The 13,887-nt window shown below is 39.2% G+C and overlaps 1 protein-coding gene across 1 annotated transcript in view; it reads left to right on the forward strand.

Moving 5' to 3' along the window:
• The window catches only part of WIF1 (WNT inhibitory factor 1), a 69,227-nt gene that overhangs the window by 37,298 nt on the left and 18,042 nt on the right, over nucleotides 1-13,887 (forward strand). Inside the window, exons 4-6 of the mRNA XM_069955841.1 lie at nucleotides 518-658; nucleotides 4,507-4,602; nucleotides 8,806-8,901. Of these exons, the coding sequence (XP_069811942.1) occupies nucleotides 518-658; nucleotides 4,507-4,602; nucleotides 8,806-8,901 (333 nt within the window). The remainder of the gene's footprint in view (nucleotides 1-517; nucleotides 659-4,506; nucleotides 4,603-8,805; nucleotides 8,902-13,887) is intronic.

Raw genomic sequence — 13,887 nt, forward strand, 5'->3', positions numbered from 1 at the left:
CTTTATCCTTGGCACTATTTCTGTGCTATTAGGAGTTAAATTTTTTCACTAATTAGGCATTTTAGTGCACTGGGGTGGGACAACTGCTCCCAGCGCACCAAACTGGCCACCTCTGGCCATTCTTCTTCCCTGATATTCATTAAAAGATCGGACCGTTCTGGGAGCAGGATTCTGGACCCTAGTGCACCAAAATGGTTATCATACAGATGAAACTTCTAATAGCATGGAAACAGTGCAGAGGATGAAGGTAAGAAACTGATGATACATTCCCTTGAAAACAATTATACATTCACAAATGTAATGAGAAAGAAACACAAACACAGAAACACAAACTGAATCAAAAGAAAAGCAACAGTTTCTGGAATTTTTTGAATTCAGATTGTGATACATACATGTGTCCAACATTTCCTTTGCTAACAGATTGTTATACTTTTTTAAATGTTAGTATGATGTCAGCTTATAACTTGCCACAGACATGGTGACACTGGCCATTCATGTTCTTGTTCTTATTCTTCAGTTGTCCAGATTGGATTTCCTTGCCTTGGCAATCAAGATGGAGTGGCAGCATTTGAGGTTAATATAATTGTTATGAATTCAGAGGGCAATGTGATTCTCCAGACACCACAAAATGCTATCTTTTTTAAAACATGTCAGCAAGGTAAGTGAAGAACTACATTTATATAATACCAAAAAACAAAAAAGTGGTTTTAAAATATAATAGAACATGGACTAGAATATGGCTATGTCTTTATACATGTTCATTTTTTCTTTTAATGGAAAACAAATGAAAGTTTTTTTGCACATAGATTTTGATTTTGGGAACTTTTAGTTTTTCTGTTTTTGTATAAGGGGTATTCTTGAGGGGGAGATGTTTTCAAATCAACTGTTGCTAGAACCTTATACAGATTTGTAAAAAAAAAAAAAATTAAAAATGAAAGCCTTCTAATACATGTCGTAAGTTGTGTAGTTCTTTACAGCCTGAGGCTGGGTTCACACTACGTATATTTCAGTCAGTATTGTGGTCTTCATATTGCAACCAAAACCAGGAGTGGATTAAAAACACACAGTAAATAACTGCCATTATTTCAATACAACAGCCGTTGTTTTAAAATAACAGCAAATATTTGCCATTAAATGGCGGCCATCCACTCAATTTCAACATTGTGTGAACAGATCCTTTCTGTGTTTCGAATCCACTCCTGGTTTTGGTTGCAATATGAGGACCACAATACTGACTGAAATATACGTAGTGTGAACCCAGCCTGATACAGTACTCCACAGTACTCCCTTCCGCTACCTCTGTTTATGTAAGGAACCATGCAGAACAAGAGCAAGAACCTCCTTTTTCTTCTGCTTGGGGCAGTTTCTGCCATGGACAGAGGTGACAGTGGGCAGCACTGTGCCTGATAGCAAAAACCTACTCAACATTCTCCAGGGTATACAGCAACTGCTGTATTTATTAGCTGCTGTATCTCTGGAATAGTTCTCTGGAATAGCAATTTAAATTTGACATGGTTTGGTTTAATATGTGTATTTTTGGACTGGCCAAATAGCAGTTTCCCCTTTATTTAACCTCTTAAAGGGAAATAGACCTGCTGATATGTCCCTATAACACACAGGGCACTGAGGATGAAGGTAATTTTCTTACCTTGATCCTCAGCATAATTTTCAGGATATTTAGATACAAGTTATTTCATATGCTAATTAGTTATTTGGGTGCACTGGGGGGGGGGCTACTGCCCTCAGTACACCGATCTGCCCAAGTTGGCCCACCCCTCCTAATGAATATTGCAGTGGCGCTCTGCTCTGCTAATATTCGTTAGGAGGGGCTGTCCAGCGCAAATGAGTGCACTGGGGGTGGTAGTGAAAATAAAAGGCAGCTCACCCTTGCATTTTTTCCGATGCCAGGATCCACATTTGGCCAATGGGTTGAAGTCCAATGCAAGAAACACAATAATCCAACAATTTAGTATAATTTGGTACTTTATTTAGTCTTTTATTAAAATACAGGCAAAAAAGCCATGATGCAGCACACCACAGGGGCACTGATAATGCGTCTTCATCACAGGCAACTTAGGGTGCGTTTACACAAAAAAATGTATCAGATTTTTGAAGCCAAAGCCAGGAAGAGACTATAATCTGGGAACAGGCCTTAAAGGAAAGACTGAGATTTCTCCTCTTTTTAAAGCCATTCCTGGTTTTGGCTTCAAAAATCTGTCAGATAAATCTGTCTGTGTAAACACACCATTAGCAATCACCTCCAGACATTTAAATACACACATGTATTAATTGTAAATAGTTAGCACCTGGTGTTGTAAGGTTTGCATTAAAAACCGGCTATGTATAAAAAGAGAAACCAACTGCATCTATACTTTGCACAAAATATCAGTACATTACTAAAAAGACTTAATTCATGATTGCTAATGTACCTTAATCAATACATGAATGAGAGCACATAAAAAGTATTTTTGTTTCCTATCCTTCCCATTTAATTTTTTTAATAATGAACAAATCCATACTAATGTTAATGTCCGGTACCCAATTTATTTCCAATAAGTTCTCGGTTACATAATGTGCGCTGTAAACTACCTCCTTGTGTTTTAGGCTGTATTTTCTCAATGCCATAAGTTTTTTAATTGGCACATGAGCCAGCATGTGCCTGTATAAAGTGTCTGAGAGGATTGCTTGAGATGTCGTTAATGTATTTAATATAGGAGGAGAGAGAAAAAAGAGAGACAGCAGGCTTAGGCACCTCGTGTATTACCTTAGTAGAGGGATAAAATGGAAAAGGTGTATATTTGCTCACCTATTTGCCCCTTAGGGTTTTATGTATATCACCCCTAGCTGGTCCGCAGGGGGTACATAAGTTCATATGATCCCTTGGTCCAGTGTAGCTCTGGAAGGTCAAAGGGGCGTCTGATAGACCAAAAGTAGCTGATGTACCACAAACGGGATGCTCCCAACAGGGGCTCATAGTAGTAATGGCAGAATTTTTTTTTTTAAATGTGTACTTGAATTTACCAGTGCTATGCCCAAAGACTCTCCTCCAAGTGGCTTAAAAAAAGGAATTTATCACACATGTAACGCATTTTGGAAACTTACTTCCCTTCAAGACAAGGTTACACAAGAAAAACAAAGACAAAAAAGACCGCCAAACAGTAATACTCATACTTATGAGTTTTACAACACTATAGGACATCACTGTCAACCAATACCATGAATATTTATGTGTTTTTCTAATGTAATCAGACTTTTATGTGTTTACAAACAAGGTAGACTCTTCCCCCCTTTGACCTGTGGGTGTGTTATCTTACCTGACTGCTCTGAAAAAATTAAAACCTTTAAAAAAAAACCTAAATGTGTTTAACCCCTTAAAGACACATGTCATACTTAATCTCCCACACCCTCTAATAAAGACAGTTAAATGCAGCAGTCATAACTGACAGCTGCATTTAAGTGCCTTTGATCTTCCCTACGTGGTGGTCTAGTGGCGAGATCTCCCCCCGTGATGCAATCAATAGATCTGGTCTGCTGCAGACCAGAATAATACATATAGATATATTCGATCAGTGCTGTATTATGTATACTACACTGATCTATATGATAGATCAGTGTAGTTGTTTTAGAAGCCTCCCAGGGGGGACTTCTACTTAATGTAAATGTAAAAAAAAATTTTAATTAATAAAAAATCCCCTCCCCTAATAAAAATTGAATCACCCCCCTTTTCCCATTTTATAAGTAAAAATAAATAAGAAAGTGAACGTATTTAGTATCACCGCGTGCATATTCGCCCAAACTATTAAATCATCACATTTCTGATCATGCACGATAAATGGCGTAAGTGCAAAAGTGCACATTTTTGGTTGGATCAAATTCAGAAATATTGTAACAAACAGTGATCAAAAAGTCGCATATACACAAGCAAGGTACTGATAGAAAGTACAGATCATGGCGCAAAAAATGACATCTCACACAGCCCCATCGACCAAAAATTAATGGAGTTATAAGCATGGTAATAGAGCATTTTTAAAGAACATTTAGTGTTTTTTTTTTTTTTAAAGTCTTGATTTTTTAAAAGCCACTAAATAAAATAAAAGTTATGCAAGTTGCATATCATTGTAATTGTACCAACCTGAGGAACACAGATAACAAGTCATTTTTACCATAATGCGAACGGCATAAACACAAAATCCCGAATTTGTACATACTAGTTTGGTGTTTGTCATTTTATAGCATTTCATCACATTTTGATGGATGGAATAGTATGATCTACTGTACCAAGGTATTTCTATTTTTTGCAATAAACCATGTACTGGCCAGATGGAGGCCAAGAGGGCGCTCTTTTGGCCTCACTCTTTTTAAAGCATTTTTTAATGTACTTGCTTAAATGTGTGACATAAAAGGGACCTTAGAGAATTGTATGCATTTCCTAACTTTACAGTCCTATATATATTAACCTTAGATCATTTCCTAATCTCTAATATACTTTTTTAATTTTTTTTCAAGCAAAATGTCCTGGTGGATGTAGAAATGGAGGCTTTTGTAATGAGAGGCATGTTTGTGAGTGTCCAGATGGGTTCTACGGGCCACACTGTGAAAAAGGTAAAAAGTTCTCTTATAGAGTATACGAGGAACATAAAAGCAATCAGTAAGCCTGGAGAAAAAGGGGAGTGGCACTCGACTAGTATCTTGCTTAAAATATTGTATATGGAATATATGGAATATTTTTTTTAGCAAAATGTCAGGTAAGTGGTGTTTCTCTTCTTATCTCCAATCTGGATTTTATGTTGAACATTGGATGTTTAAGGCTGGGGTCACACTATGCTTTTCTATCTGTTTCACGTTTTGGTACACTTATTTTTAGTGTACAAAAAAATATGGTCAATCACATTTTTGTGAACGGCGAAAAAATGGATCAGTTTCAATCTTTTTTTATGTATAAGGCCCCGTTCCCACTGAGCAAAGCTAGCGGAATTCCGCGACGGAATTGTCCGCCGCGGAATGCCGTTAGCCTCCCGCTCATAATGGGACTCTATGGGAGGCGCGCGCTGCTGCTCTATACGCGCTGAAGAATGAACATGTTCATTCTTCAGCGCGGACAGGGCAGGAGCGCGCGCCTCCCATAGAGTCCCATTATGAGCGGGAGGCTAACGGCATTCCGCGGCGGACAATTCCGTCGCGGAATTCCGCTAGCTTTGCTCAGTGGGAACGGGGCCTAATGGGAAACAGATTCTGCCGTTATGGCATACAGCAGCAGCCATTTTTAACATCCATTTTTTTTATCCGTTTATTTTTGTCTTAACGTATACGTTAAGTGGACAGCAAAAACGCAGTCACATACTACGTATTCATCTACTGTATATGGTGCATCTGGTTCAAAATGCATTGGGTTACTAAATACTTGTGGTGTTTCTTCTATCAATGGTGGCATCATTTTACCTAGATACTACTTTGTGCGTAAAGGTATAGCCTGCATTCAACTTTTTTCTTTTGATTACACATATAGTGTGCTGTTTTTTTCCAAAACCCATGGATCTGTGCTGCCTAGCTTATCTTGTTGTCTCCTTGGGAGAAGACGAGACTTGTGGTGAGACTTAGGGTGGTATTACACGGGCCGAGCAGGGCCCGATAATACCTGTAAACGAGCAGCGATCTGCTAGATCGTTGCTCGTTTACTGGACCTATTACACGGCCCGATAATCGTTTGACAAGAGCTGCAAGGACATCGTTACCGATGTCCTTGCAGCCCTTGCTAAACTGGCATACATTACCCATCCACGTTCCAGGGCTGCTCCTGCGTCCGCTTCTCCTGGGGGTCCCGCGCGCTCTCTAGCGTCACAGCAGCCTGTCAGCTGGTAGGCCGCTCAGCCAATCACAGGCCGGGACCGCCGCGGCCTGTGATTGGCTGAGCGGCCTATCAGCTGACAGGCCTCTGTGACGCTAGAGCGCGCGCGGGACGCAGGGAGAAGCGGACGGCAGGAGCAGCCCTGGAACGTGGATGGGTAATGTATATCGTTAGTCGCCGGCCACGCACCGCTATTACACGCAGCGGTGCGCGGTCGGCGCCCGACGAAAATAGGTTCTAAACTTTATCAACGATCAGCCGATGATCGTTGTCATCGGCTGATCGTTGCATTTATTACACGGAGCGATAATCGGCCGAATCGGGCCAATTCGGCCGATTATCGTTCCGTGTAATACCACCCTTAAAGGGAGTAATTGATAATGAACCCTCTTTTTAAAACCCACTTCAGCTTCAGCATACCATATCTATTTTGATTGTTGGAGGCATTAAGGTAGTGGCTGTATTCAACCTGGTTGAAGCCCATGGCCCCCCAGAGGCTGCTTAACACAAAGTGGTGGCTCTCTTCTAAGATTTAGGGCTTAACAGGGAGGGATGGGTTCCAGAGGGCATTGCACTCTGCCTAGGTTTAGGTAGAGTTACTCCCAAATCAGGGGTAGTATCTCTAGGCTCCTGCCAATCTTCATCCCTGTGCAATTGTGGGAACACTTTGAGTTCATTTTTACCATTATCAATAAAAGTTATGTTTTAAGTTTACATTGTCTTTGTGTGAATACTTACTGCAAACAATCTCATCTGTTGATGTTGATGTTTTTTAAGTTTTACATGATCAAAATGCATGCCATAAATCTTTTATTTTACCTAAAAGTCTAGAATCAAATTAAAGGAACTACAGATTATGCTTTACTATGGCATTATTTGTGTTTAGTGAATCCACTGTCTTCATAAGAAAACTCTTTTTTTCCCATAGGTTTCCTTATACTTTTCAGGAAAAAAAAATGTTAAATATGCATAGCATCACCAAAAATGCCTCTAAAAATTTTTAGCAAAATGGTTAAAGTTTGTGTGTTTTTTTTTTTTTAAACTAGAAAAAAACTAGAAAACAAAGTCTGGGTCGCTGTGAAAATGTCTTACACCCTGGCAGGTTCCACCACGCATGAGCCCTGTTATGAGCGTAGTACATTTCAGCGGCAACCCAAACTTCCAGTGTCAGCTTTGATAGCACGTGAAAGTTTCAATCTAAGCACCATGATTGGTACGCTTTAAAGCAACTCTGTACCGGCACCTTGCCACCCCCGAACCGGGCACAGTCGGTACAGAGATTGACCTGTCTACTGGTGCCAGTATTTAGAAGAAAAACAAATTTTATCAATGCAGCGTGGCGGGCAGTAAAACCGGCATGGCCTAGAGCATCAGTGCCCTAGGCCTGCGGTGCCTCTCTCCCTTCCTCCCTTAACTTTCAGAACGTCCCTGGGCTGGATGGAGGAGGGGAGAGAGGGGGCACAGTCCGAACCCCCGAACCATGCATGGCGTGAGTACCCCTACAACGCGGTGCCTGCGGTTTGGGGGCAGCATTGTGCCGGTACAGAGTTACTTTGAATATTTCAATGTATAACAGAACACATATTAATTTTGATGATTTTCAATATCTTATTTATAAAATTAAATTAGCTGATATATTGTTTTGAGCACTTAACAAGAAGTATTGTTTTGAGGGCTGTGTTTAGAATGTGTTCTAGTTTATTAAGATTCTCCCTGTACTGTGTTTTGATTCTACCAGCATTCCAGATTTAGATATCTCTGTCCCTGTGGTTCTAAATTCACTTTCAATGTGCTCACTCCTGTTTTGTATTTTGTGTTTGCAAACAAATATGCCTGAAGCCTGAAGCAGTCTTTTATAACACTGCCAACATTTGTAAAAATAACCTTACAGCTGTGAGCCCATGCATATGGCAATATAGTAGACTCAGGCTGGGGACAACAGCATAATATAAAACGTTACTTGGCCTCATGACTCTTAGTTATTTTAATTCTATACATAATGTTATCCCTTCTGCAATATGGTAGGATAGATTTACAGAAAGGATGGCATTCCAACGCATACATTCATTACGGATTCCTCAGTTCCTCACAAGAAGACAAACTGGATTAGATTAAAAGATGGCTCTGCAGTTATCCCCAGATGGCACCACTTAACTCTTTAAAGATTGGCACAAGCATGAATGAGTCATAACAGGCTGAGGCTCAGGGGCTCTTACAACCCTGCTGCAAATTTTGCAAAAGTTCTGTATATTATTGGAAATATAGAAATGTCTGCCTTCAGTAATAAAGTGTCATGGGTAAACGCTGTACCATTGCAAGAAAAATGAAGTAGCATTTTTGCATTGACCCCTTCACCCTCACAGATGTAACTGTATGTCCATTTTGAAGGTGCTTTCCCGCTAATGGACATATAGTTGCATCCATGGATGAAACAAGTACAGAAGCAGTGCCTGTGCCAGCCGTGACGGGCCCTGTCTGTCAGCCACCAGGCACCCTACTCCTCCTTTCCTGGCAGTTAACCTTAAATTTACCGCTCACCTAAATTACAATGGCTCTAATTTACTAACATATTTACATTATCAAATGGATGGTTTTTACTAGTTTTTTCCTGCTGGTTTATTATTTCATCATATACATACTAATATTGTGCGTCACAAAAATCACTAAAAACTAAAAACTGGTGTGCCATGGGCAGGTCTATAATTGACATATTTATTAAACAAAGTCTAACTGTGAATCAAACTGGACACTTACAGCACTCACCAATGCATTAAAAATGGTATTGCTTTATTTCCACAACATGGCGAAGAACGCAGAATCCAGGCAACAGCCGTTTTGTACTACTTAATGCACTTTCTTATGGCTTTTTTTTTTCTACCAGGGTTTATTAGCTGATGTCATCCTTGTATAAGGTATCATTGTTAAGTTGCATTGAAGTCTGTTATTTTGTTTTACTGCAGCACTTTGCATGCCACGTTGTTTAAATGGTGGGCTCTGTGTAACTCCAGGATTGTGCATCTGTCCTCCCGGGTACTATGGCACCAGCTGTGATAAAGGTATGTTACACACAGATAAAACAAATGGTATGGAAACCAGGCTTCCGTTTTATACCTGTGTATGGCTATGTTCATACAACGTTTTTTGAGCTCCGTTTAAAATTATGTCCATTATTTTGAGTCTTAAATAACGGATGTCATTTAGCTGCCTAGCCTTCCCTTAGTACAACGACGGCTGTTGGTACATTATTCTAGTTTGGTTACTAATTGTCCTTTGGGTGTGTCTTAAAGTTTTTTAATACGTTATTATGAAAAGTTAGACAAATTCCTAATGTAATTTAATTATGGGAAATGCACATATAGGGCTTTTCCCCTTAATTTAGTAGATCATGGAGACTTAAAATTCTCTCAAATACCGTAATGTCACGAATCAGGTGTAATTCCAATAGAGGTGTCCAGCAAGGGGCGCAGTATATGTTAAAGCCTATGGACGGTATTGAAGTATATGGAGTATGTAGAAAGATATAGTAGGCTCTCTAGAAGAGGGTAATGTAATGTAGAAAAAATATATGCTTGAGTAAATGATGTAATTTATTGTTAAACATTTATTATAACGCTATAAAAAGTAAATAAGATGGTTGGTCAGTACCTGAATGTACAAAGGCAGTAATTAAATATTTATGTAAATAAAACTTATGACAAATAAAATACAATAAAATGTAATGTACAATAAAATGTAAAGAGCCCAGTGGTACTGGCTGCGCCGGGCCCAGCGCAGGCAGTCCACACGGTAATATTACACAATCTTCCCAAGTTCCTGTATCAGATATTAGCTCGTATCAGTATGTATAATTTTCGTGATCACGTTTGACACAATATCATTCCTTTTGAGTCTTGTATATTTTATAAAGATTTGCAAAGATGAGTCTTACTAATCTCGTATCACTTTGTAATTATATATAGCTGCAATAAAAGTAGCGGACCCCATACAGTCAGGCAGTGTTTGTTGTATACAGGCAATATCTGTGTATGTAAACAAATAATGATACAGTTAGATTGGTGGTGGTGGAGCAATCCACCCCTCACCCTATTGTTGGCAGTTCTCACGATCCAATGCGGTGATGTCAGGGTAGACAGTACATGGATGTATTCGGCATGCTTGGAAACTGTACAGACGTGGTCTGGGCTAGCACAATGTGCTGTCCTGTGTGGGGTTACCTTTGAGCCGTTACAGTGTCCACATGTCAGTGAGTGCGCGCTCTTTCAAACTGCTGTTTGAGATAAATGCCAATGGAGATACGGCTCCGGTTCGGGATCTGTATATCAGAGTTGATCGTAATAATGGCTCTGTTATCCCTTTATTCTTGAACGCGTTTCAGGAGGTCTACTTGCTCCTTTCCTCAGCAAAGAATTTTGGATAACTGTATTGCGATGGTGCCGGTTCGAGTTCTATATCTACCCCTGGATTTTGCAAAACCCGTTCTGGATTACTCCGGAAAGTCTTTCAACATTTTCAGATCACTTTGTATCGGATAGTTTGTTTTTCATAGTTTTTCATAATCATCCTCCTTTTTTTGTAATTATGCATTTGTAATTTGTGGCTATACAGGTAATATTGCCATTACATGACACATTAGTCTAGATATTATTCATGTTATGTATGCTACATGCAGGATAAAGGATTTGTAAGGACCCATAAAGTGGTGTATGCCTTATATATCTATATATGTTATCGTTGAATTTCTTTTCATAGAATACTGTCTTCTTATATAGTCCGGCTTGTAATGGATGTATGGATGTAAACATTACACACATTCAGTGTATAGGTGTGGCTTCTCCCCTGTGTGATTTCAGTATACTAAAACATTAGCCATATTCTGCCTTTAGGTGTAACTTCTCTCCTATGTGAGTTCTTGATTTGGTAGATAGAGCTACATATATAGAGCTGTGTATATGTATCTGGAACATTGGATGGAGAATGTGTGTAATAGTATAATGTATATGTATGGTTAATCTTAGAAGACTGTAATGGTGATTATAATGACTATGAGAGTAATAAGGCCAAAAAATGAATAGTATATAGGATTCAACTGATATAAAAATGCCATAATGTAAAAATAGAAGTAAATAGTGTGTAGAATTAGGCTAGTATATAAATCAAATGGTATAGAAATAAAACAGTATAGTATAATATGCTATGATATGATATGTCGTCGGGGGTCTCCAAGGGGCAGTCCGGGCACTGATAGACAGTCTGGCACCGTACTGCCCGTCGGTAATACCCCCAACAGACATGCACCTCATGTTCTATATGAAACACAATATATATCAACATACGCATCAATATCGCTATAGTCAGAGTGTAACTTCACAGGATACCATACGATATATTAAAACTATGAAAAACAAACTATCTGATACAAAGTGTTCTGAAAATGTGGAAAGACTTTCCGGAATCCAGGGGCAGATATAGAGCGTATCTCTATTGGCATTTATCTCAAACAGCAGTTTGAAAGAGCGCGCGCTCACTGACATGCGGACGCTGTAACGGCTCAAAGGTAACCCCACACAGGACAGCACATTGTGCTAGCCCAGACCACGTCTGTACAGTTTCCTAGCGGGCTGAATACATCCATGTACTGTCTACCCTGACATCACCGCATTGGATTGTGAGAGAGGTGCCAACAATAGGGTGAGGGGTGGATTGCTCCACCACCACCAATCTAACTGTATCATTATTTGTTTACATACACAGGTATTGCCTGTATGCAACAAACACTGCATGACTGTATGGGATCCGCTACTTTTATTGCAGCTATATATAATTACTGAGTGATACGAGATTAATAAGACTCATCTATTGCAAATCTTTATAAAATATACAAGACTCAAAAGGAATGATATTGTGTCAAACGTGATCACGATAATTATACATACTGATACGAGCTAATATCTGATACAGGAACTCGGGAAGATTGCGTAATATTACCGTATGGACTGCCTGCGCTGGGCCCGGCACAGCCAGTACCACTGGGCTCTTTACATTTTATTGTACATTACATTTTATTGTATTTTATTTGTCATAAGTTTTATTTACATAAATTTTTAATTACTGCCTTTGTACATTCAGGTACTGACCAACCATCTTATTTACTTTTTATAGCGTTATAATAAATGTTTAACAATAATTCACATCATTTACTCAAGCATATATTTTTTCTACATTACATCACCCTCTTCTAGAGAGCCTACTATATCTTTCTATTTACTCCTATTCTCTTGGCGCTGAGACAGTAGTGCACTTAAAGAATGTGACTTACTATATACTATATACATCAGTCAGGTGCAGCAAACCTCTACTACCCTATATGGAGTATGTAATGTAATGTGAAAACTATATTTTATTGGTAGACTATGTGTATGGTATAATGGACTATGTGTATAGAATAATTTGGGGAGCAAGGACACTTGCTCCCCAAATGGAAGGCACCGAGCTGGGAGGGAGGTGCCGGTGCATCTAACTACCTCCTCCCTCCCTGCTCAGTGCTGTGGGACAGATAGACACAACTACTCCTCCCATCATCTGCTCATAGTATGAGCAGATGATGGGAGGAGTAGTACTAGTGAGATCCCTATGGCAAAAACGGACGTTATTTTAAATTGCAAAAGCGCCTGCCTGTTCTCTATTTTTGACGCTGTGTGAACATAGTCTTTTCAGTCTAGAGAGCAAGAGAGGTTTTTTATGCTAATTTGCTATTGCGCTGGACAGTTCCTGTAACAGACAGATGTGGCAGCGGAGATCACTGTGTCAGTGCTGGGATGATGGGAGGAGACGTTGTGTATATCTGTCCCACAGCACTGTCCCACCCTACCTGCTCGGTGCCTTCCATTTTGTGAGCAAGGATTGGAATTACACCTGATTTGTGACGTCACGGTATTTGAGAGAATTTGAAGTCTCCATGATCTACTAAATTAAGGGAAATAGCCCTATATGTGCATTTCCCATAATCAATGTACATTAGGAACTTGTCTAACTTTCCATAAGTAATAACATATAAAAAAAAATACTTTTGGCCGGAGTTGTCATTTAATTGAAAAGTCCATTGAATTTTATATTAAAAACAAAGAAAGAACAGTGACAAAAGAAAAACTGTGTATGAACTAATAAAAAACGTCCACTGTTTGCAAAAGATGTCCGAAAATAATGATCATGTTCATTATTTTGATGTCTGCGGTAAAAACATCTGTTATCCAATACATTGTGTGCATTGGACGTCCGTCTTTCCATTGAAATCAATGCATTGCCATTGCAGTCAGTTAAATTGTGGCCAAAACGGACGTTATTTTAAATTGCAAAAGCGCCTGCCTCTTCTCTATTTTTGACGTTGTGTGAACATAGTCTTTTCAGTCTGGAGAGCAAGAGAGGTTTTTTATGCTAATTTGCTATTGCGCTGGACAGTTCCTGTAACAGACAGATGTGGCAGCGGAGAGCACTGTGTCAGACTGGTTCTTGTTCTTGTTCAGATTTGTTCTTGAGTTCATAATAAAAAAAATAAATAAATAAAAACACGTCCCTCCTTATCCTTATTTAGTCCTTTGACATATTTAAGGGTATGTTCTCCTGTATGGTTTATGTTGCAGATTTTATGCAGTGTTAATCACTGTAAATAGCACATAAATAACAAAGCATAAAATTTGTTATAGCAAAGCGTAAAATTTAAAAAAATGGAGGAGGGCAGGGAGTGCAGGAAAATAAAAAACTATCTAAACTTGTGCTCGATGTCCCACCCCAGACACTGATTGGCTGAACAGACAATCACTAATAGATAAATGACATTGCAGCTGGAAGAGCTGCAAGACACTGGAAGTTGTCAGCTGGACCTGGTGCTATGGGGTGCAAGGATACTTGGTATTGATATGGCCTATGACTTTTTTTTTTTTTTCCTTTAGCACAAGCTAACTTACAACATAAAATGTGAAAAAAGTGTGAATGCACTGTATGTTTGTTTTTATCGTATTGTGTACCATAGGTTTTTGAAGTGTAGC

This window comes from Dendropsophus ebraccatus, chromosome 1 (genome assembly GCF_027789765.1).
Source record: "Dendropsophus ebraccatus isolate aDenEbr1 chromosome 1, aDenEbr1.pat, whole genome shotgun sequence".
Taxonomy (NCBI): Eukaryota; Metazoa; Chordata; class Amphibia; order Anura; family Hylidae; genus Dendropsophus; species Dendropsophus ebraccatus.